The following is a 22,886-nucleotide window of genomic DNA, read 5'->3' on the forward strand; positions in this document are numbered from 1 at the left end:
GAGTAGGCATGTTGGCGTGGCAGTAGAACAATGTGGCAGCGGCAGCCCTCCATGATCGGGGCATGGAAGGACGATGCGATGCGCAAGGGTCCCTACGGCCCTTGCCTCCCGACCAAAACTATCCTGGACCGAGCGAGAAGTCTGGAGTCGATTAGGGAAGAGGGGGGGGGGGGGGTGGGTATCATCGAATGGCTAGGCTAAGTAAGTCCACTTTTCTCTCCACTAGACCCACAGCATCAAACCCGGCTGCAGGCCTGTGGTGAGTAATGGGGGCCAGTCGCGATGAAGGCATGGCTGCTGCTCTAGTGATGGATCAGAAGAGTGAGAGCACGCGTGGGGGCAGTCTCGTTGGATCTGGAGTTGCAACAATTCGTGTGGATAGTAACATCAGCATCGTTCGCATAAAGGATGACGAACGTGTTCCTAGGTTTGATATGAGTATGGAATGGATGATAGTGGACGCCAACGCCAAAATGTACAATTAGTCTGTGGAACACGATGTTAAGATCAGATGGGTGCCTCGCGAGCAGAAGGACCAAAATAGTAGTGACAAGGCCGGTCCGTTTATGATGCATGTACCTGACCTTGAAGCTGAGGTGACGAGGACAATTGAATGAAAGTAGGGTCAAATAATCAATGTGAATACCTGAGATGTTGGCATGTCATCGGTCTCAATGAGTGGGATCGAAAATCTAGGGTATACGAAGGCAAGTTGGTAAGCAGTCCGTGTAGCGAATCCGGCAAACCGAGGGGGATACGGACTGGACGGTTTCAAGAAGCTGCATACGCAGGACTTGCTGGTATGGTGAAATTCCCAGAAGAGCTGGTTCTGTGTAGTGTCATGTAGCGGAGCAGAGAACACGCTTTCCCCTGACTCCAACGCGTCCTCCTTGCCAAATCGGTCAGTTGGAAACCTAGCATGCACAAAGTCCCACGAGGGCGAGGATCTGTGCAGTCAGCTTTGCGCCGTCAGCGTGGGACCCGGGAACGGGGCGGCGTAATCCTGGCTGCTTGGATTGTCTCTAACGAGAATGGAACAGACGTGTGTATGCTCTGTTTCTTGCTGACGAGAGGGGGAAATGGAATTTGATATTGGACATGGTGACGGAGAATAAAGTCAGCAGCCGAGAAACAAATAGGCGCGTGGTAGGAGGGCGATTCGGGAAATATGATACTGGCATGGCAATGCATTGTTCGTGAGTAGTGAGTAGCGAGCAGTGAATAGTAATAGTATATAGCATTCGCGGACAAGTTGTGATAGTAAGGACCCGCCCACAACGGAGGGAGGGACTTTTAGGGCGGGAGTGGGCAGCCCCAGGCGGTTGGACCAACGCGGTCGCCCCCGTCGCCGCCGCCGCCGCCGCTACTTGAGCTGCTAAACAGACAGACAACACAGTGCCTACTGATACAGTAGATAGCAACCTGCGGCTCACAACAACGGACGATAAGTTCTACATTTGTCGCAGTTTTTATGTCTCGTGCTTGACATGCGAATAACATTTCATTCTGTAGCTGTATAGAGGTCCTGATCAGCATAGTGAAATCCCTTCTCCCGCCTCTGGGCGCCTGGCTGGCGGCGGCGGCCTGCGGGATGAACCTTCGTGCCCGATCTGGCACCTGTGATTGGCCTGTTTTGCTGCTGCCCACATGGCCCTCCCACTCCCCACCACCCTACCTACCGGCCAAAACAAACCCTTTTGTCTGATGTCTGACCTATATCATGATGAGATACGAATACACACTTGATGCCCACGTTCCTGCCAGGCTTACCTGCGAAACAAACATGAGTAGACGGAGCAAACGCGGTCCTGGAGAGGAAGCAATCTATTCCTTTCAGCCATGACGAGAACCAGATGCACATCCGCTCCGCTCATTTGTCAGAGGCTCAGTGATTCGCTCGCCTCGTAGATAATGGATACTAATAAGGAGTGGAGGTCGCGGCACAGAACACAGCAGTGATCGACACCCACAACAGATGTCAATGGCCACCTTAGCCCCAGGGCCAGCCTCACTTGCCTTCCCACCAGCGTGGATACCGATAGTCTCTCCTGTCACCCTGTCTCTTGTTCCTGTCTCCTAACCCTGTCTCCTGGCCTTGGGACACCCTATCAAATCTGAGCCCATGCAATTTCTTCGTTTCTCCCCTACCTCGTTGACCTTGGCTCGTTCGCGGTAGTGAACATTGTCCGTACACTACCATCTCACAAGCATAAACATTCAACAAACCAAAGCCACTATTATACACCGGTGCTATTGTCAACACTACCTTTCGACAGTGGTTTCACTTCCATCTCCATCTCCATCTCCATCCGAGCAGTCTGACATGTCCCTGCTGCTAAACAAAGCCAAAGCGTGTTGCCATGATTATCATTGATGACTTAGCGAGTCAAGCTTCGCTCCACTTTTCCGCCTTTCCCCACGCCGCCGGCTCGTCCATATTGCCGGGATAGTTATGCTTGAAGGTTCTGATTTTGGCCTTGTCTGCTCTGACTCCGGCTCTCTTTGTCTTTCTACCAGGTTAGATGTGAGCACAGCTCCAGCTTCGTCATCCCGCATCGATTGTCGGACCGTCTTCTGATGAGCAAGATCTAGTTCAGACTCCTTGCTTGAAGCTAGATATTTCCCGGATCCTCTTCGCCAAACCTGTCGAGGATCCCTCGTTCAACTCCTCGGCGACGAAGCCTGCTGCTGCATCTCCTTGTCTGCCAAGCTGCATCCTTCGCCAATCGAGCTCCCTGTCCTGACCAGATACATGCAAGCCTCTCCATCTCAGTGTACGACCCAGATGCTACTTTCCAAGCCTCGTGGACACCTTCTCCACGAGAATTATGCACACGTAATGGTCGGGCTACACCGTGGCAATCACTCTTGCAACCCCTGGTCTCAGCTTCGTATGTGGCTTCCGTGACAGCAATCCGGTTCCAGTTCCTTGGTACAGGTAACAGGCTCAATACGCTGTGTCGCCACAGACGAGTATTTATGCACAACATGACGACTGCACTATCTACCTGCCCTCACCGCCTGAAGAAACATCTCTGGACGCAGACGAAACTTTCAATTCAACGCAACGCATTATTCTGGAAGGATCTGATAGCATACAATTACTGCAGTTTGCTTCTGATGACCTGAACGGACGGATGTGGGATGGTAGGATTGCAACACACGTCTGCCTATCCATGTGTTCGGGCACTAAAGCCGGGGAAGGCTCGCCGTCCGTCCGACCGTCAAGGACATGGATTGAAAATTTCGACTATATGGAAGTCTTCTTTTGGCATTCATAATGAGCAAGATATTGAACATCTGGTCGGAGTACGTCGGACTGCATTCATTATTGCCAACTTGAGTAATGACTGCAGCCAATTGCACATGGTGACGATGGAGAAACCCATGCCCATACAATGGGATGGCAATCTTGCTGGTACTCTGTATAGCCCATGTCCCTGACCACCAACACACTTCAGGACCATCAAGACGCATGTGTGGACCAGACTAAAGTTGACGTCCCTGCATCAATTGCCACGATCAATCAGCCTCGCGGTAGTCCGGACGTGCCCAGTTTCAAAATCCCAGTCTTCCAAATCACCGCGCCAAAACAGGTACCAAGACACCCAAGTACGTTAGCCACCATTTCTAAAATAGAACACAGCTGCAAGGTCCCCAGATCCGATATCTCGCAGCTCCAGGATCCGCCAGGATGTCACGATCGAAAGCAGATATTACCCGCCATACGACTACAGGCATACAGGCCTCGGCCCTGTTGTGTCGTTCGGCATATAGCAGCCCACAGCATGCATTGCCTTCCCGAGTGAGTATTGCAGTAGTGCCATCGGACCGCTACTTCCACGCGCGTAGACTGCTGTATATCAGAGTGCTTAAGGGAGCGCTACGGAGATTGAGGGAAAGAGACGCCAGGCTCACGGCTTGCGATTCGTGGGAGACGTTGCAATACATGCTTGTGCGTCGTACATAGTACAGCGGCCTGTCCGTGGCCGGAGAATATTTGCGAATGATGTTGAGAATCGAATGGCTGTCAGGTTTTATCGCGCAAAGTAATGTAAGTTGCGGGCGTAGAATCCTGATTCCTGGTTTGTTTCTGGCGGCGGTGAGGTTCCTGTCACGCTGTTTATCGTTATGTGCTTCAGAACGTAAACATCAACATGACTCGATTCACCAATGCACCCACCTATCACCTAGCAGTGTAAACGCGCCGAGCTAGGCAGAATCAGGACGAGCAGCATTTGTTTTGGCGGCATCTAACGCATCAACCGCGGCTCCTGCTGGAACTTCTGACACAAAAAAGCAACTCTATAGTCTCAGAATACCACTTATGCTATATATCTGCTCATATTTCAATCAGGTGAGTACACCTTAATTCCCAGTACAGTGATGACGGCACGCACCGCCACCACCGCCGCCTCCCCAAGGACAGTGCCCAGCCCAGCTCCCACCAACCGCCCGGCTAATTTCTCTCCACTCCCGCCCGAGGAAACTCCCTCCTCCCCCCGTCTGCCCCCGATTCCCGCCCAGGATTAGCGACAACCCCGCCGGGATCTCGCCTGGATCTCGCCGCACATCGCCGCCTCCCCCCCCCTTTCACCCCTCACCCCTCACCCCAGCTGCTTACCCCCAGCTCGTTCACTCTCGTCATGGTAGCACCCCCTAATATCCCCAAATCTCCCACCTCCCCACGTCGACTCAGTCAATATCGACGTCCATTATGGACCCAAAAATATACAGCGAAATGAAAGGGCAAAGGACCGTCTGCCAGCGCAAGAAATAGCGGCGCGCGAGGCTCCGAGCCTCGATCCACGCGTCCGCGGGCGGGGAGGTACAGTAGCCATCCATCCATCTGGCCCTCCATCTAACAGGGGTTACAGAACTCACCGATCGCCTCAATAACAACTCACCAGGACTGCATGATCTCTAACCACTTCGTTGGCCACGGAGAATATTAGCATGAATGAATCTTCCTTGACACTCTAAAAATGGTAGCCTACTATTAGTTCACTACCCTATACTAAGTCTTGACGTGTTCGAGTATAGCATGAAGCATGAGTACTCGGTCTGTTGAGGCCCTCGCATACGACTGGCGGCCATTGTAATCCCTGTTGTATCCAACAATCTGTTGAATCTGTATACCTGCACTTGCATACTGCTAAATGGTCTTGAGCGGATCGAAATGAGAGGCGTTTTTGTAGCCAGTAGAAGGACACACCCAAATTCATCGCTCACTCGCCGAGATTTGGTCCACACAGCTGGTGAGTCTCATCAGACTCACCTCGTGAATCCTGACAGGTCCTATTCCCATCTTGTGTTCATTATCCGCTCTGGTGGCTGCGAAGTGGACCACGCTAGCATAGCCCTTATAGGTCACGAGCATCGCTATGTGCTGGGACGTCGCAGCCCAACAGCCCGCCATTCGATATGTGACGAATCTGGACACTGGACAAAGTCCTCTCAGCCTTCTCTCGTTGTCAACCTCGCGATGAGATATCACACTGGCTGTGAAATAAATGGATTGTGTCTCTCGGAACACTTCTGGATGGCAGTGTTTACTCGACGTGAAACTGCAAACGGATTGCAGAGCATTGAGACCCCAACACCGCACTCCTGCCGCCAGACATGTATTCCCATTGTTTACCCCAACTGTCATGACATCGCTTGTACATTCCCAGATCTGCAACACTTAACTTAGCCTTGTCCCGTAGGTTTACTCATCATCACAGCCCAACGGCCGCGCAGATGCTGACACGCGACCTCGTTCCAGTCCACTGCACTCCACATCTCGTCTTCCCTCCAATGACCGCTCCGTCACTCACCGCGTTGACTCGGCACTTATGACATGGGTAGGTAGAGTAGAGGGGCACAGCACATCATGGTACAGATGGTGAGATGTGAAGGGAGAAAGAATGAATGAAAGGGACGTCTTTGGGAAATGCAGCGGTTGGGATGTGCATCGCGGAGCAGCCCGAGATCGCACCATACTATGCTATCCTCCTATCCTCGACACTCTATCGGGGGCGTATGTTTGGGCAGAATGATAGGAGGGTATGACTCGGATCTGCTCCATGATGACTCGAGAGGCGTGGTCAAACTTGATGTCTGACTCTTAATACATGCTGGAAGGTGCGTCTGCAAGTGGTGATGATAGGCGAGGACGAGAATGCGAAGACATCAATACAAGGCTCTTCGCTGTCTAGTTACGGTCTGGGGTCTTTTGGACAGCACTGGAGGATCTGGAAATGATGGACGGCACAGTGGCGAAGGGGCAAGGATATCCAGAGTGAGGCTTCGACCAACGAGCACAGTGCCGTCTTATCCTTCAGACGTGACCGCGGTGAGGAACGAGCAGTATTGAGACTGTTGATGGAACATCACAGACAATGAGTGCTCGAGTCGGCTCGATTGTCTGAAAGACCTGACTGAATAAAGAGATCGATATGCATGGCACCGCGAAACGGCAAACATTGCCTACTCGTCATGCAGAAACCACACAAACAACCACCTCGAATCACCCAAATCAGCAGCTAACCGTTCGTATCAGCGCAGCTACACGATCTCACTTGTTCTATCTGCCACTCCCAGCGCTCTCTATCAGCCTTTCACTCCCCTCCACCAGAGTCTCGTCACATTTTAATCTTTCCCTTAGACCAACTCGCGAGCCCAACATATATCCTGAAAAACACGCACAACACACAGTCCACGCAAACACGCCCAATCAAGACCACCCAATAAGACCAAAACACCACTGACTGTGTCTATACGCAACACGCCCACATCATTCGTCGTACACCCGGAAAGCCATCCCTCCCAAGCAAACCCATCACACGGCCAGCATCTCTCACTCGACAATCTAATTCCAATCATTCCCAGAAAGGATGTTTCTCCACTTTCTTCCAAAACCCTCAACTCCATACAGAATGCATGCACGACATTGGAGATGATCACTGTTGCCTCGCCCGGCGGAAAAGTGACTTCTCTGTTTCCCTCCTTCATTTCTCCCCCTTTACGTCCCATGCCATGCGCGCTACCGTATGCATGTATGTACACATGTGAATTAGTGTTGACATAGCTTTTTGATCGCAATCCCAGAATACTATCACAGTCATGACCGTGCAGTAACGCTACCCTCTCAATGCCCAACTCAACCACCACTCTATCCTCACCATTCGCGCATACCTTCCAGTCTGATACCAGTATCAATCTATTTGTCCTCTCCCCCCCTTCCTCTTGTATTCCCAGTATCATCCCAGTAAGAAAACAACATCACCAAGCAAATCTACTGCCATAGCATTCATAGCAGCCAAAGCATGCATATCAACCACACCAACCTCATCCACATCAGCATGCATGCACAGTAAGCGCGCCTAAATGCGCCCATCCTTTTGACGTACATTCTTTGCCAGCCTTAAATCGCGTCTTACATCGCCTTGCTGCGTGGGACTTACCCGTTTAATCTGCCTGACTGGCTCCCCGACCTCTCGACGAGGATGTGTGTATGCGTCAGCGACTACCATGCTATTTCCAGGTGTCTTTCTTGTGTTGGCACTCGCACTCTCAGTCGTGCATATTCATCTACTCCTGACAGTTTTGCGCTTCATAGGGATTATATGTCGAAGTGTCGGGGACATCGAACATACAGTCAGTTCCACACAGCAAGTATATGGCGGGCTTTTTGTGTATGGAACAGCTGACAAGTCTCTTCCTTGTAAATAATACGTGATATGAAGTGGCATGTAAAGTGGTGTACGTGGTCAGACATACCTGGTATTTGTATCTTTAAGGTGGATTTATGTATATCGCGATCCTTGGGAATACTCGCTCTATTACGAAGTGACTAGATAGAAATGTCTTAGGGAAGAGATTCCTACATGGCCCTCTGCAGTTCGCGTAGTATATAGTATAGTATATATATGTAAAACTCCAGATACACACATATTCACCTTATGTGCACAGATCAATACACGTAGCTATTCATTCATTCCGTATTTCAACACCACTCACATCCACCTCTATTCTACTATCCCAACCCCTATGCCAATCCCTATTCATAACTTTGAACCCAACGCCACACACACCACACACACACACACACACACTTAAAACCCCCCAAACTTCCTTCAAATCGAAGCGAGATGAAAGTGATAACACCATAACCTACCTCTCCTCTTTCTCCTCTTTCTCCTCTTTCTCCTCTTTCTCCTCTTTCTCCTCTTTCTCCTCTTTCTCCTCTTTCTCCTCTTTACTCCCCCTGATCCTCTCTCTCTTACCCATTCCTTACTTTCCTCCCTTTCCCCCCTCCTCCTTCTACCTACCCAAGACTACACTATTCCTACATCCCTAACCAAGACAACAAACAAACAAACAAACAGAACAAAGTGTTCCTAAGCACCAAGCACCGAGATCAGAACCAACAACACATCCAAAAGAAGACTATTTTTTTCATGGGAATGAACAGGTCCGAATTTGGCCGCATATTCCAAGACGAGGGGGAGGGTAGTATTTCGTAGATCAGTTGCCAGGAGCGCTGTGTCTGTGTATATGTATTGAGACACAGACAGGAGAGTACGAGTGAGAGATGAATAGGGGCGAGTGGAGACAGGATTTCAACATGGAGCTGTGTGGAGTGTGGAGGATGAAGAGGAATATTGTTCGTTCGGTGCAATAGGCGGGTCCTATTCCACAGCCGGCCAAAACCGTCTAGAGTGGAGGCCAGACGAACTCTTGTTCACATACACAACCGCATGTGCCAGAGCCACAGGCACACAAACACACGGACACGGAGACCCGGACGTCAAAACAGCATGCACATAAAAGAATAATAAACCATCTATAACACAACTACGGAAGTAGTCAACCCTCAAAAGTCAAGCCCTTTAGATATAATCGTATCGCCAGCCAATCCTGCTCTCCTCGAGCACCTGCATATATAAAACGACGGCAGATGGCGCACATTGTGCACACATCCCCGCCATTGTGGTGGAGGATATCCTTCATCACTGTTTAATAAGTGTCGATTTTAGCGAGATCCAAAACAGATTCCTCGGATGATCCGTATTGCGCCACTGCTGTTCCAAATGCTGGCTCGAAAAGTGATGGGCCCAAAAACCAATCGAATAATGTAATTAGTGGAGTTCGCTTGCCAGATTTGAAGCTCAATGCAAATGTCCAGGTCTAGTGGTGGGAGACCATAGTTAAGACAGGTGTTGACACGGCTGCACATGTATTGCGCAAAATATGGCGATGAAGGAGCTGAATAGAGATACAGTGGGTAGAACAGGCGAAGAAGCCATCGTTCGTGTTCGATTGATCTGTGCCGTCCCGACTCTCCAACGAGTAAGTAGCTTGTTGAAGGTGTTTACTGCGGAGGTGGCCCTTGAGGTCCTCGGTAGTTCTCGTAACTGTTGCAGGCTAGTTAGCAAATACCAGCGACACATGTAACCAATAAGAGGACACAGGATAATGACAACAAAAAGAAGATGAATATCGATGGAGGCTGACATGTGCCGCGATCATCGAGGAGGCCATCCGCTGCAGGAGGCGGCCAACAATTACAGCAGCAGCCGTGGAGTGTGGCAACGATGAGCGAGTTGGACAGGTATCGAACAAGGATGACAACTTGACCAACTCCCAACTACTTGCTTGATGCTCGTTCCATAGCAGCGAGAACAAAGTGAGTAACAAGTCACCGTGGAAGAGTAGGCGATGTGTTACGGTCACCATATATCGGGCTCTGTGCAACTGCCACCACCAACAACCCACGTTGGGGGTCATCGTGCTGGACAGGGACGAGGATGACAAGTAGCTGTGCCAGGGTCGAGGCGCTTGTACAGAATAGGAAGGGGAAGATTGAGCGGCGTAAGGTAGAGAGGGAAACAGAATCGCAAGGAGATAAGTAGTGATGCCGATGATAATGATCGGAAGAAATGTAGGGCAGAACGTAAAGAAATTACTGACCTCCAAATGCGCGCACGCATGTCACCACTGCCAGTGGCGAAGAGGCCCCCGATGGGACTTGGAGCGACTGAGATCACTAAAGAATGGATTGTTAGCCCGTTCTCACGCCGAGTGCACTCTCAAGGTCGCCGCCTCAAGCTTTTGTGAACTCACCAGAATTCTTATGTCCCTGAAGCATGAGCTGCGCCACGCCCGTGTTTGGATCCCAGAACTGGACTCCACGATCTTTCGAGCCAGAAAGAACCCACGCGCCATCAGGCGTCTCAGCCACAGAGAGCACAAAGTCCTTGTGTCCCTCGAAAGTGCGTGTGCATTTACCACTGGGTCTCGCGGCATGTTGCATGAGACGGGGTGCGGGTTGACTCAAGTCCCACATCTTGATGGTCTTGTCTAGACTGCCACTGACAAGCTGATGACCGTTTGGCGCAAAGGCCACTGAGTAGACACTGTCCTTGTGGCCATTTTCACCTTCAAGGCGCTCTACCAATGACCCACTGGTCGTGTCCCAGACCCTTACACTCTTGTCAAGAGATCCGGCAGCGACATAACGGTTATCGGGGGATATGGCGACAGTGGTGACGCCATCTTCAATGGTGAATTGCATTCTCTGAGTGCCCTGTTCGAGGTCCCAAAGACGGACTGTGCGATCGCCACTGCCAGAGGCAATGAGCAGACCATTTCGAGAGAACTCAAGTGAGTATATGTCCTGCTCGTGGCCGGTGAAAGAGGTTTTGATGGTGTGTGCGTGAATATCCCAAACCTAGGGTATATTAGTATTTCCATCAAGCCTCGACGCAGTATAGAAGGAAACATACCCTGATGACCTTGTCCTCGGCACCCGTCGCGAGGAACCTCCCATCGGGGCTAAAGCAGACGCTACGGATGTAGAGATCGCCCTCGTCGTTGATAGACGTGTCTTGTAGATGATGGATCAAATTGCCAGATTCGACATCGAAAATCTGAGCTGAGCGGTTGCAACCCGTCGCAACCATACGGCCATCATGGCTGAAGCGTACGCAGCAAACCACACTTTGATGTGGCAAGGTATGTTTCAGGTTAATGTCAAGGGATCGCCTGGTGTTTGGGTTGAACACAGCAAACCAGTCTTGGCCTTCCCGCTTCAGCTCGTCTGGCAGATCTTGGGGATGCAAGTCGGCCAATGTATTCCCGACATCAGGGAGGTGACGAATGCCCGGATAGCTGGCTGGGTGGCTCGGGGTTGGTGGTGGCCTAGGAACTGTGGGCGAGGCAGGATATGGGTTGGAAGGATTTTGCTGCGGAGTGGCAGGACCTCCGGGGGGACCTCCTCGACCTAGACGATGTTTAGCTCCAGGAGACGACATGGGATGTGACGCATGAGAGCCGTAGCCTGAAGCGCATCAAAAATCAGCACTCCTACCGCAGTATTGCCTTTATTGGCATCGGTAGGTTGCGGAATCAAATATGCAGACTGGAGAGAAAAGAAAGGAGTGTGCTTACCATTCACTGCCGGGCCCGGTTGCTGATATCCGGGAAATGGAGCATGCTGGGGAGGACCTGGCGCAGGGTTGAGTCCTGGTGGTCCCTGTGGCATATGTGGTGGGAGGCCTTGAGGACCCTGAGGCTCTTGGGGAGGCGGCGCGAGTCCTTGACCACCAGGTCCAGAACCTCCGGCCATGATTCCACCAAAAAGATTTGAAGGACCGTGACCGATTGACGGAGGGGGCTGAGGTTGCGATGGACCACCATGTTGCGAGCTGCCGTGCTGAGCGAGGTGACTTGGTCCTCCACGAGCATCGAGCTCTCTCTGAAGGCGCGCGAGGTCGGCGTCATACCTGATGACACGATTAGATGATGTGCGATCATATATCGAGAAGTGGCAGTATTACTTTTCTTTGACTTGAACCTGTTGCTGTTCGAGCTGGAAGATTCTTTGGCGGATGAGTTCCATCTCATTGACCTGCTGTGCAACTAAACGCGCATCGAGATCAGCAATCAACGTCCGTACCTGCGGTCAATCCGATCGTCGCTTACCTTGTCTTTCAAAATCCACGTTGCGAGCTGCCTCATTCTCAAATTCTTGGCGCACTTGGTCCAGCAACTCGTTCAGACGCCCATTTGCAGGCGCACCTGGTACAGGCATGCCGCGGTGGGCGTTGTACATCTTGTCGTGTTGTTGATCGTAGGCTCGATCGCGCGTTCTATGCTGAAATAGTGCCTGCGGCGATTACAGCTCGAGAGTCCGAAGAGAATCAGCTGATATGACAGCTCGTTTGCGGTGTTTGTTGGATCGAGGCGAGAAGGTGGTGCTCTTTGGTAAAGAGACTTCAATTGCAGCGCAAGGCGGACGGGCCGAGGACGCGCCTGATGCACGTAACAAGGCAGAGTTTGACGGACGGGAAGCGTTGTCGACAGCGACAGGCGTCTCGAGGACGACAGCGATGATGAACGGAGCGACAGCGATGAAAAGGATATGGATGAGAAGCCAATGAAGGTGGTGGTGAGAGAGATGAGGTTGCAGTGTCACAAGAGGATGGGATCTGGGACAACGGGTTAACGGGGCGGCGACGATTGAAGCGCAGGCTAGCTAATAATCCTGGCCCCTCTAGGCTAGTCAGTAATTAGCTGCCACCCACAAGCAAGTGCCCTAGAAATAGCGAGGACGAGGGCTAAGGCTAAGGCTGTCGGCAGCCGGCGTGGGCGTCAAACCTTGAACCTTCGGGCCTGCGTGGGCGCGAGCGTGGGCCAAGACGGGAGCCCTTTCCGTCCTTTTTAGGCTGCAAAGTGTGGGGTTCCTTGGGGGTTGTTGGGGTTGTTTTGGCGCTGGACTCACTTGGGGATACGCTAACCACTTCATCTGCTGACTAACCTGACAAGGTATGGTAACAGGTTGGAACAAGACTAGAACCCCTGCTCTATAACACCCGAATGCCTGCAAGACATATCATAGATCCATACGCAATTAGATAGGCAACTAGCTGAACTCTATCAATATCGGTGCTTCTCTATATAACCACAACCACATCCAACCCTCCTGCCACTATGACGTCTTCCTACCTCATCCTTCTTCTATCAAAACATGCCTACACATTGTACTTAGATGGATAGCCGGGAGTCGGTCACCTTAGCTCCTCTTTACACTTGGACCTCTGCCTCCTAGCCCAAACATGAAGTCCTCCCCCCTTATCTATACAAGCTCGTATATCATTGGAAGACATACATTCTGCAGCCAAAGAGCTAAAGCTGACCAGGTGGCTGGTAATGTTTGCGATCCTTCTGCAGCATCTGCAGCATCTGCAGGAAATGGCCTCCCGTGTTGGGAACGACGTCGTAATCGGGACTGTTTGGCGTCCAGGATCCAAGTAATGACTTGGTAGTAATGGCAAGACACGCAAGGTATGAAGCGAACTTGCAGGTGCAGGCGTCTTTACGTCCAGTACCAAGACACCAAAGGCTCTAGGATTGGTATGGGATAATGTAACAGGGGCCCTGAGTTATCGCGATCAACCCGACGTATACTGCGCCCGCAGCTCGTTTACCTCTCTAGGTAATATTGGCGTTGACAGTTAGCATGATCTGATCCCACACTGTATGTTTCAATTGGTCTGCCATCTGATCTGACATCTGGTGTAATAGTCTCCACGATGCACTACATATATATACTTATAGCCACCATGGTGTACGGTAGTCTGTGCCTCCTGGATTCCTCGACAGCCGTATCAAAATGTTTGAATACATCCTTGGCATCTTTGCTGAGTCATCTCACATCCCTTTGTTCTACTTGACTTTGTTCGTTGCCTTTTCGTTTCATCCGGGACTAAATCGAGTATGTCTTACTCTACCGCTCCTAGTACCTCTGGTGGCACAGGCTGTGCACCGAGAGCACCTGTCATCCTATGCCCGTGAGTATGGCATGAACAACTGGCTCGTACAACTATGCTTTATTTACTTCGACTGGATCATCTTGGCCAGCCCTGACAAAGAGAGATGGCACAAGATTCACCAAGCAGGAACAGTTCAGGCCACAAAAGCAGACACAGATGAGGTTCCACAAGGCTTCTTCGCCAGGTTTTGGTTTGCACTCCGAATGCAATTCAACACGCGAGGTATTGGCTGGTCACACCAACCTGAGAAGGCCCCTCGCTCTTATCCACCAGGATATCCTCTTAGGTCAGTATTGAATCCCGTCACTTCAAAGTCCCACATGAGACTCATATTCCGCAGCAAGTTCATCCTCAACAAGCTTGTCCGCGCAGCAGTCTTCTTCTTCGTGCAAGACCAAATCGTAGCCTATCTCGCGACTACCCCCTATGGCGTATACAAAGGAAACGAGCACATCAAGCCAAGCGTAGGACTCGAGAACGCGTCATGGGCAGAAAGCTTCGCGCTGTGCTGGGTAAACATCACCGTCATATACGTAAGTGTCGAGTCGGGCATCTCCATATTGAATATCCTGTTCGTACTATGCGGGTACCCCGTGGAGGAATGCCTCCCAGCTTTCGGCGATATAAAAGAAATGTACACCGTGCGCAAGTCTTGGGGCACCGTATGGCACATGATGATGCGACGTGTAAGTCTCCTCCCCGGCCCCTCCGTCCCAGTCAACAGACCTACCACGGCACATTTCTCTAACAATACACAAAGCAAGCCTCCAGCATCGGGACTTGGCTCGCACGCGACGTGCTCCGCTTCCGCAAAGGCACGTTTGGGTCCAGGTACACGCAGCTCTTCGCCGGCTTTCTGGTCACCGGCGCCATCCATGGCTTTGCCGCAATGCTCACGCACCGGGACTTCTCCACTAACCGCGAATTTGAATTTTTCATGTCGCAGGCCGTCATGATCTTTATCGAAGATCATGTGATCAAACTCGGGAAAGCACTTGGTCTCCGGCCAAACAGGTTTTGGAGGCTGGTTGGATATATTTCCACAATCATATGGTTCGGACACTCGGTGGCTATTTGGCAGTCGAGCTCCGTACGACGAGGGATGTGGGTATTCAGTCCAAGTTATGATCTTTTAGGACTCGGGCCATGAGAATGAGAACTCGGGAGGCTGAGGCTAGAACCAGTAGAGTCGGACTTGGCCATGTACTTGACTATAACGAAGCGAAGGAGGGGGGAAACTTAATGACCGTAACGAGGATGTCCGCCAAATATTAATAGAATATGCAGCTTCGCACTGGCTCACATTTCTCCGTGGGCGCGCATGGCAACACCCAGCCCCCGTTTGCGGAGAATATCAGCAGTCAATAGATAATCCAATGAGCCACGTGTATTGATATAAACATATTCTGCATCCTCCACAAAGTTCACTTCGTTTCTCCTCTCCCCCTACTCCTCACCAACAAATCGAGCAAGTCCATACTTGCGTCCACTCGTTCACCGACACCTTCATTCCGTCAATACGTAAATCCGTTAATCTCTCAACACACCTCACGATACACCAACGCACCATCCATAAAAAAACCCCAAACAACAACAAAACAACAACAAAACCAATAGAAAAATGCTCACCACAAACCACACCAGCCTCCTCCTCTCCCTCCTTCTCTCGCCCATCCTCGCACCCATCGCCAGATCCATGTTCGCGACCATCCACGCCAGCATACGCGCCCTACGCACCGCCATACACACCATCCTGCGCGACATTGCCATCTTCGCCATCGGATACATTACCGTGCTCGTGCTTGTCCTTGCGCTCGCTCAGTTGGCGGTGCTGGTGCTTCGGTCAGCTGCGGCAGCGCATGTGGCTGCTATGACGATGATGATGACGACGACGGCTACGACAACGACGACAACAACAACGATGGGCGCGGGCGCGGGTGTGGCGGCGAATGTCACGTTTGCTGTTGCTTCTCTTGCTGCGCTTCGCGGTGTGGGTGACGGGCTTTCCGTGGGAGGAGCTTTGGTGTGAATGATATAAGGTGCGGTGGGATAGATGGATGGTTGACGAACGTGTGAAGGAAAAAGGCGTATATAAGGAGAACAGGGAGGGTACCGACGTAAAAGTCGAAAAGGGCAGCATAGAACGAGGATTCGATTACACCATAAAACCATTATAGTAGAACATGAGTGAATCAATCATTTTACAACCGTTTCCCCCCTGAAAAACGCGCCGCTGGCATCTCACGTCGGGAACAGGGCCCGTAGCCATCCTCCAGGCCTCAAGATATGTGAAACATCCGCAACGAAGATCGAGAAAGACGAAGCCCACCCGGTCATCAAAGATATATAGTTTGAAAAAAGTGCGCCGCGATTCTCCGGTCCAATGTGCTGTGCCTAACGCCATGCTGATACTCCTGCCGTCCATGAAATCGCACCGTGAAAGCCTATATTGCACATGCAATAAGATGAAACCACGACAAGGGAAAGTTGAGAAAAATCCTAGTGATTCCTCAGCCTATACCAAACACTGTTAGTAAAGGGCATATGTCTGAGCGGCAAGCTCCTAGTACTGCTGCGGAGAGTAATACGATCGATGGGCCGGGGGCGGAGATCTGTAGTTGGCAGATGAATAGTCCGATGCGCGAGGAATGGTTTGTGGAGGGGGAGGAGGCAAGGTGGGAGGAGTGTAGGCATGGTGGGAGCGCTCGCGATACGGCATACCAGTGTTAGATGGTCTTGAGTGCGCATGCGTGCTATACGATGTAGAGCCATTTGACGTACGGCCAGAGCTCCCATTCGTGTACGGACTGTTGAGCCCATTCATGCTCCTTCGTGTTGCATCAGCAGCAGGCCGCTTTGGCGGAGGAGCTTCTTCATCGCTTGAAAAGGTGAGATCAATTACTTCAATTTTCCTCTTGTTTCCGTTACCGCCACTTCGAGGGGTCCCAGATCCAGTTCCTGGGGCTGCTGACACTCGAGCAGACATTGGAGGCGTGCTGGCGAGTAGAGCATTGCTGGGCCTGTCGAAGGCCTCGTCCTTGATTAACAATGATGCCGGTTTGATGTATAGATCTGTTATCTCCACAAGATCATCACTGTCCTCGTCATCATAGTTAGTCTGCATCGGCTGTTTTCCGTTGCTTCTTGTATTGGGCGTTTCCGTTGCCCCGGTGTGCCATCGGCCATCAGGCTCGATCGTGACTTGCTCTGTTGAAATCGACGTCTTTTGCAGAATTTCCTGGAAATATCTAGTCGTTGCGTTAATGAAGGAAGTAGTCAGACTTTGAACAACATACTGATCGATAGCCAAAGCTTCATATGATATCGCCTTATTGCACAGTGGACATGCCCAGGTTGGCGCCTGCTCTTGAAGCTGAAGAAATGAAGTAGCGTCAAAACAGCCATTATGCGAACAGACGTTTGACCGGCAGGGTAATGTGATGCGTGACGCGGATACTGGATCCTTCAGGGACATTACACTTGACGTTGCGATAATATCTGGGTCCTCTGCCTTCCTTTGCACTGTATCCTGCATAAGTACATATCGGCCCAAGGATCTGGTTACTTACTATCTCTCAGGACCTTTTCTTTCGTGAATACACCCTTTTGCTCAATTCGTTTAGCAAGACTTTCAGCTGTGTGCTTGCGTACAAGATGTGCTTCGAACACCCATTTCTACACATTATTAGTATAAAAAGATTTGGTATGCCAAACGTAATAAGTTATGTTCAGAAAACATATGAGTGCAGTTCGAGGTTCACAGCACGCATCGTCTCCTTGAACATACCTGTTTTGTTGGCGACGGCGGGTGACTTGCCTTGTCCGTGTACGCATACGTGACTGTAAGAGTGTTCTTATAGCCTTCGTTTTTTCGGACTTTGTCCGTGATATCGGCTGGTTTCGTTGAGCCGGGCTTGTTTTTAAGCCCTTTGAAATTATGCCGCACCTCATCTCCATTAACCCTGACTTCGATATGTTGGGGAAAGGCAATATCCACTAGAGTATGGGTATATTGGCCTCCAAGCGGGCTATCCGGTGCCGCATATATCAATATCTTCAGATCCCCCTCTGTTTTGAAGCGCAGTGCAATTTCTCCTGTCAGGGTAATCGGCGTCGAGGAAGATCCTTTACCGGACGGTGTGGCTGCTCATCTCATTAGGAACTGTCTCTGTTGCCGATATGTGCTGTTGGTAAACATACCTGATAGGTGTAGCGGTTGCGCCAAAAGCTGTTGTCTCGTTATGAACGGAGAATCTTTGAACATCATTCTTGCTGTAGATACCAATCAGTCTCATATGTCCTTCTCAAGACGCCAGAATGAACATACAGTGAAACTGCGACCGGCCAGAAGCAGGAAGTGGTGGGCCATATTGGCTATTCGCCACGGTGCGACCGTGGGGCGCGTGTGGTGGCATCGTGGAATGTATAGGTGCTGGCGGGGGCCCTCCGGCTATATCATAGATTCTTTTACGTAGATTACCAAAACGGATAGCGTTGCCTTCCGCGACAAGTAAACTGATATCTAGTTTGTTCATTAGCATGGTGACCGTATAGACAGGTTGTTACCGCTTAGCCAACGTACGATCGCCTATCCGCCTTTGAAGCACGGCTTTTGTACCAGATACTTGTAGATTCTCGCTTCTGCAAATTTCCTTCAGTTCTGGGTTCGTAAACCTTTGGATCCTCTGCGTCAGAGCCTGAGCATGACTGGCTAGTCCCGGTCCAGCTGTCGCCATTGCTGACTATGGTCCACGCTCGCGATCGACGAAGCAAACGTGAGAAGTAGCAATCCGGTCAAGTCGAGGCTCATTAGCGAGAGGCATGAGAACTGCTTTCGAGAGACTTCCGACGCGGACTTCGATGGTTCCGTGGCCTTTTGCTCTGTCGCACAATCCTGGAGGCGGTCGGGTCGAGAGGTGAAATGCAGAGAGCGATGCGCGGAGGAAAGAATAGCAGCGGCGTTAAGAGGGAGGCCGTAGCCTGCCCGAAACACTACGACTCCCCCTTTGACAACAGTGCTAAAGACTTGATTCACTATGGAGAGTAATCGAGTCTGATGATCGCAAGCCATTGGCACAGTTCAAGCGATAAATTTCACTTTGCTAACCCTGTTCAGGACACACAATCTAACAGCAGTATCACGGAATTCGGATATATTCTGGAACCGACAACACGAGCTCCTCTTCAAATTTTTCCTCGTTTTCTTTCCTTTGAAACTTCCAAGCGGATATATGGGTAACATTTCAGGTTGTGTCTAAACTGTAGAGAGTGGTGACGTTGTGGCCTCCTACATCACCAATTCTTCAAGCTAGAAGAGGTTGGATTCGCTTTCCACAGCCACGGTGCTAGTGCGTAAGCTTATCGATAAGATTCAAATTTCGTACCAAAATTAATTTCGAACATTGCAAATCGCGCTCCTTTCATAATCCCCAATCGTTTTTCAGAATGGCGAAGGGTCTCAGATCTAGCAGAATTAAGTCAAACAACACGAAATTGAGGAAGAAGACGTTTGGTCCTGTCGAAGATGCCCGCACGGAGCGGCTTTCGGCAAAACTGCTAGAACTGGCACAGCAGCCAAAGCCGGAGCGGGATGAGATGGATGTCGAGACTGAGGGTAAGTCAAAGATTCTGGAGTTTCAGATATATATTTGCGCTGATTCCATTGAAGAAACCAAGAAGAAAAATGCAGATGATGTCGAGGGTGAAGGTAAGATGATGCATAGAAGCATAAGGTGATGTATACTTACTCCGTCTAGCAATGGACATCGATGGTGAGAAGAAAACCACTACGGGATCATCAAGCTCCAAGAAGAAAGGCGGACGCGTCGAGAAAAGAATCTCGAAGTACAAGAAGCCGAGAAACACGATCGCCTTCAAGTCACGACACAAGCCGGGCGACAAGCTGGCGAAATCCGGACGGAGAAGGTTGTAGCGCTGCTCGCTATTACTAGAACGACCATGGGAAGGTTTCCAGATATACACGGGCTGGAGCGATGGTACCATTGCACGGTGTTCAGGTGTTCATCAGTTCCAAGACAGAATTCAATCCTCGATTTGCGATGTCATGAATTAAATATCCTACTGTACAGTTTTTCATGCCTGCCAATCCAAAGATCCATGGCAGGAATCGTCTGTCCAGCATCTTCTACCTCTGTATTCCACGTCGCTTCTAACAATGTCCTGATTATCTCTTGCAACTCCGGCATGGCAAGCACGTGCTGTGCCTGATAAGGTCCCAACACACTCGCACGCACACCGGCGCTGATCACGGTCCTGGCATGAGAGAATAGGAACATGTATGCTGAGTCCTGTAAGGAAAGACCCATGGCTCTCGTGACAACTCCCCAGATCGGTGCAAGGTGTGCATTGATCCCTAGACCCGGTATATCCTCAACAGCGTTGCGCAACTTATACTGAAAGGCTTTGAGAGCATCGATGGCTGGTCGCAGCGCCTCATCCTTTGCTTCGCCATAGTGAGGCTTGAAGCTCCGCTCCCAAACACTGAGCAGGGCTCGTCCTTGCGCGATGCTTGCGCGACGAGCTACCGTACATGGAGTGCTGGCGTCAATGTCGTTATCGAGATCCTCTAGGCGTGAAGGCCTTCGGTATGCCGTAAAGACATAGGGCAAAGCTGTGCTCGCCAGAGTTGAGAGCGATAGACGCAGAAATGAATGGAACGCAGCTCCATTGCTACCAGATGATGACTTGTTTGTGCGATGGGCAAGATAAGACTCTAGACCACTACTGAATGCAAAGGAGCCCAGAGGAAGGGCAGAATCAGCTAGAAGTACTAGCGAGTGGAGTGCTGCATATGAAATTAGAGTCCGACTGAGATATATCCACCATGTAATGCACCTGTAAAGTTGGGAAGGCAGACAGCGGAGCTAGCGGGGATCCGTGAATCACTTATTTCAGCTTGAGACATCTGTCTCTCTGAACTGGAGGAGACATCCTGAGAGATGATCTCAGGGGAACTATCGATTCCGGATGTCATGTCATGTTATCCTTGTGGTCTGGGATGATTGGAAATTCCGTATAGCTGAAGTGTGGGAGATATGGACGGTCGAGAGCCCGGTGGATCTCGGCTGCAGGACCCAGACTAGATAAGCTTTAATACCAGGTTAGTTTCTACAGGTCTCCTCAGCAGTATTCAATGATGTAACCAGACTCTTGAATATATGTTGTTGCGTCTCAGCAGTCTGTAGTCTTATGTCTAATGCAGAATTTCGTTAACGACCCTACGTGTCCACCAACAGTATTCATGGTTGTCTATGGTACATCATGAGGACCAAACCTATACCGAACCCGTGCAACGCCGATCCCTCGCATTTTATTGTTCCTATGTATGGCTCGCGGGATAATAGGAGCTCAATCAACCTTTTATCATACTCCAAGGCAGCACATCATTTTGTGGTGTTGGAAACAGTGTAGATAATTCCATCACTTCTCAGTGTCAATTGGCTTCGCAGCATCTTTGAGATCGGCGAACATAGGCGTGTCGCGAGCGGCTTCTAACTTTTTCGCACTCGTTTTGGCGAACAGAGTCTGCGGCTTGGACCTATGAAGCTTCGTCAACACGGGTGCTTGGCGTCAATCAGACACAATCCTTACTTCTTGAGACCATGTCTGCTCTTGAAGTCTTTGAGCTTCTGTGAGGCAGGAGAAAGCATGTTATCCGATGGTGAGACGTAAGTCTGCTGAGCCCTACGAATGCACATTAGTCTTGCATCATTCAGGTGCACCGTCAGGCGAACCTACTGTCCACTCTTCAGCCGACTCTCGAACACCTGACGATGATACTCCATAGTCTGTGGCTTCTGAGCTTCTTGTATCTTAGTGTCGATTGAGGCATTGGTGGGAGGAAGGTTGGTGTCGCGATCGGCAAGGATGGTTGAAGACATGCTGAATATGGAAAGCAAGAAAAGGCTGCACCACTATAGCTGATGTTTGTAGGTAACGGTAGGGTTGAAAGATTCAGAGTGGAATTTATGAAGTCGTTATGCGTATTCTAAATTCGGTGTATGTAAGGACTGGGTAATTACCTGCATGCAGGGATTAGGGCAATATAAGTGTACTATTTACCGATGTTGTTGGCGGGACAACGGTTTCGGCCAGGAACCTTAGCGAGCAACGTCACTGCAGTGTTCTGCATGTTATAAGACGACGTCCCGTTTGTCTATGCTATTCTAGAGTCTAATTGACAAATGCTTCGTAGATGTGTCTCAAGTCAACAAACGCAAGATATATTGTGTAGGTTCCTAAGTAGGATGTGGACTTTGATAGGTTTCGTGGCAATAATGGAAATTCATTGCTTTGTCGGCTTGTCTTCAACTTATTTTGCATGGCACTAACAGCAACATAAATGTTTAAGGATTGTTGGATGTGGTACCAGCATGGCACCCAAGGATGAAGATTATACGAGTCGTGAGCTGGCGGCGCGTAGTCGTGAAATCGACCTAGAAGCAAGCTGCTTGTTAACAATGAACCTCATATACCTGAACATGGTATTGCATATTCGTCCATCTATCAACAGCAGATTAACCTGCTGCCCTACGACCAAGCCCATCACTTTGAGCTTTTAGGTGCTGTAACCAGGTAAGTTGCGGGTCGGCTAAGAAAACAAGGTCACGTGCCGATTGCTTGATCTGGCGCCCCTTCACTAATTAGGCAGGGTACGGGTAGGTGGGCGCAGAGGTTCTGGCAATTTGGGCGTCGGGTGCTTTGGGGGCGTTGGTGTACTGTATGTATTAGGTCGCGTTCGTCACCAACGCCCACGACCGCCCGCCCCAGGCCCCAGCCAGCAAGTGCAAGTGCCAACCCCAACCCTGCGAAAACAATCTCCCAGGCTCCCAACTGCTTCCACTTGACCCGCCCGCCTCAGCGCTATCCACCGTATTGCCCAGCTACTTGTGACAACTTCTCCATCCAGAATCACGACCACAACGCGTCATGGTCATCAAAATAAGTCGATAAATCATCTCAGCACTACTGGTTTCGTCGTAATACGAAGTTTGGTGAGTTTTGCGAGCTGGCAACGCGTTTGATGGTCGCTTGGGTCGTCCATCT

General features: G+C 50.5%; 8 protein-coding genes across 8 annotated transcripts; 3 read left to right on the plus strand and 5 right to left on the minus strand.

Annotated features, from left to right (window-relative positions):
• Nucleotides 1–172: 172 nt before the first annotated feature.
• EJ05DRAFT_89128 (uncharacterized protein) lies at nucleotides 173–684 on the minus strand. The gene has a single exon (XM_033750040.1). It carries the CDS (start codon nucleotides 573–575, stop codon nucleotides 303–305), a length of 273 nt encoding a protein of 90 aa, XP_033598526.1. The 5' UTR covers nucleotides 576–684; the 3' UTR covers nucleotides 173–302.
• A 9,086-nt stretch (nucleotides 685–9,770) lies between these two features.
• EJ05DRAFT_441818 (WD40 repeat-like protein) lies at nucleotides 9,771–11,300 on the minus strand (the record flags this gene model as incomplete). Its single annotated transcript, XM_033742005.1, has 3 exons — nucleotides 9,771–10,033; nucleotides 10,111–10,717; nucleotides 10,773–11,300. 3 exons carry the CDS (start codon nucleotides 11,298–11,300, stop codon nucleotides 9,771–9,773), a joined length of 1,398 nt encoding a protein of 465 aa, XP_033598527.1.
• Nucleotides 11,301–13,660: 2,360 nt separating this feature from the next.
• Nucleotides 13,661–14,970, plus strand: EJ05DRAFT_487879 (uncharacterized protein; the record flags this gene model as incomplete). Its single annotated transcript, XM_033745648.1, has 4 exons — nucleotides 13,661–13,762; nucleotides 13,805–14,106; nucleotides 14,161–14,506; nucleotides 14,581–14,970. 4 exons carry the CDS (start codon nucleotides 13,661–13,663, stop codon nucleotides 14,968–14,970), a joined length of 1,140 nt encoding a protein of 379 aa, XP_033598528.1.
• A 471-nt stretch (nucleotides 14,971–15,441) lies between these two features.
• On the plus strand, nucleotides 15,442–15,849 carry EJ05DRAFT_502542 (uncharacterized protein; the record flags this gene model as incomplete). The annotated part of the gene is made up of 1 exon (XM_033747275.1): nucleotides 15,442–15,849. One exon carries the CDS (start codon nucleotides 15,442–15,444, stop codon nucleotides 15,847–15,849), a length of 408 nt encoding a protein of 135 aa, XP_033598529.1.
• Nucleotides 15,850–16,383: 534 nt separating this feature from the next.
• Nucleotides 16,384–18,556, minus strand: EJ05DRAFT_502543 (uncharacterized protein; the record flags this gene model as incomplete). Its single annotated transcript, XM_033747276.1, has 7 exons — nucleotides 16,384–17,068; nucleotides 17,117–17,342; nucleotides 17,390–17,495; nucleotides 17,608–17,963; nucleotides 18,021–18,092; nucleotides 18,148–18,342; nucleotides 18,403–18,556. 7 exons carry the CDS (start codon nucleotides 18,554–18,556, stop codon nucleotides 16,384–16,386), a joined length of 1,794 nt encoding a protein of 597 aa, XP_033598530.1.
• A 709-nt stretch (nucleotides 18,557–19,265) lies between these two features.
• On the plus strand, nucleotides 19,266–19,791 carry EJ05DRAFT_539888 (uncharacterized protein; the record flags this gene model as incomplete). Its single annotated transcript, XM_033749554.1, has 3 exons — nucleotides 19,266–19,434; nucleotides 19,489–19,527; nucleotides 19,577–19,791. 3 exons carry the CDS (start codon nucleotides 19,266–19,268, stop codon nucleotides 19,750–19,752), a joined length of 384 nt encoding a protein of 127 aa, XP_033598531.1. The 3' UTR covers nucleotides 19,753–19,791.
• Nucleotides 19,792–19,851: 60 nt separating this feature from the next.
• On the minus strand, nucleotides 19,852–20,877 carry EJ05DRAFT_512642 (uncharacterized protein). Its single transcript, XM_033748355.1, has 2 exons — nucleotides 20,676–20,877; nucleotides 19,852–20,625 (listed from the first exon to the last, which is right to left on the minus strand). Exons 1-2 carry the CDS (start codon nucleotides 20,812–20,814, stop codon nucleotides 19,883–19,885), a joined length of 882 nt encoding a protein of 293 aa, XP_033598532.1. The 5' UTR covers nucleotides 20,815–20,877; the 3' UTR covers nucleotides 19,852–19,882.
• A 92-nt stretch (nucleotides 20,878–20,969) lies between these two features.
• EJ05DRAFT_478117 (uncharacterized protein) lies at nucleotides 20,970–21,858 on the minus strand. Its single transcript, XM_033744388.1, has 3 exons — nucleotides 21,579–21,858; nucleotides 21,432–21,524; nucleotides 20,970–21,378 (listed from the first exon to the last, which is right to left on the minus strand). Exons 1-3 carry the CDS (start codon nucleotides 21,719–21,721, stop codon nucleotides 21,261–21,263), a joined length of 354 nt encoding a protein of 117 aa, XP_033598533.1. The 5' UTR covers nucleotides 21,722–21,858; the 3' UTR covers nucleotides 20,970–21,260.
• Between the last annotated feature and the right edge of the window lie 1,028 nt (nucleotides 21,859–22,886).

The sequence above is a fragment of the Pseudovirgaria hyperparasitica genome (assembly GCF_010093815.1).
Source record: "Pseudovirgaria hyperparasitica strain CBS 121739 unplaced genomic scaffold EJ05scaffold_12, whole genome shotgun sequence".
NCBI classification, from domain to species: domain Eukaryota; kingdom Fungi; phylum Ascomycota; class Dothideomycetes; order Acrospermales; family Acrospermaceae; genus Pseudovirgaria; species Pseudovirgaria hyperparasitica.

Bases quoted from the DNA above. Each gene is read 5' to 3' on its own strand.
- EJ05DRAFT_89128 (XM_033750040.1), bottom strand. From the start codon at position 575: ATGCATCATAAACGGACCGGCCTTGTCACTACTATTTTGGTCCTTCTG.
- EJ05DRAFT_512642 (XM_033748355.1), bottom strand. From the start codon at position 20,814: ATGACATCCGGAATCGATAGTTCCCCTGAGATCATCTCTCAGGATGTC. The intron at 20,626-20,675 runs GTGCATTACATG...TTTCATATGCAG, and splicing joins CTGCCTTCCCAACTTTACAG to CACTCCACTCGCTAGTACTT.
- EJ05DRAFT_478117 (XM_033744388.1), bottom strand. From the start codon at position 21,721: ATGTCTTCAACCATCCTTGCCGATCGCGACACCAACCTTCCTCCCACC. The intron at 21,525-21,578 runs GTAGGTTCGCCT...GTGCATTCGTAG, and splicing joins AGTCGGCTGAAGAGTGGACA to GGCTCAGCAGACTTACGTCT. The intron at 21,379-21,431 runs GTAAGGATTGTG...GAAGCTTCATAG, and splicing joins AGCAGACATGGTCTCAAGAA to GTCCAAGCCGCAGACTCTGT.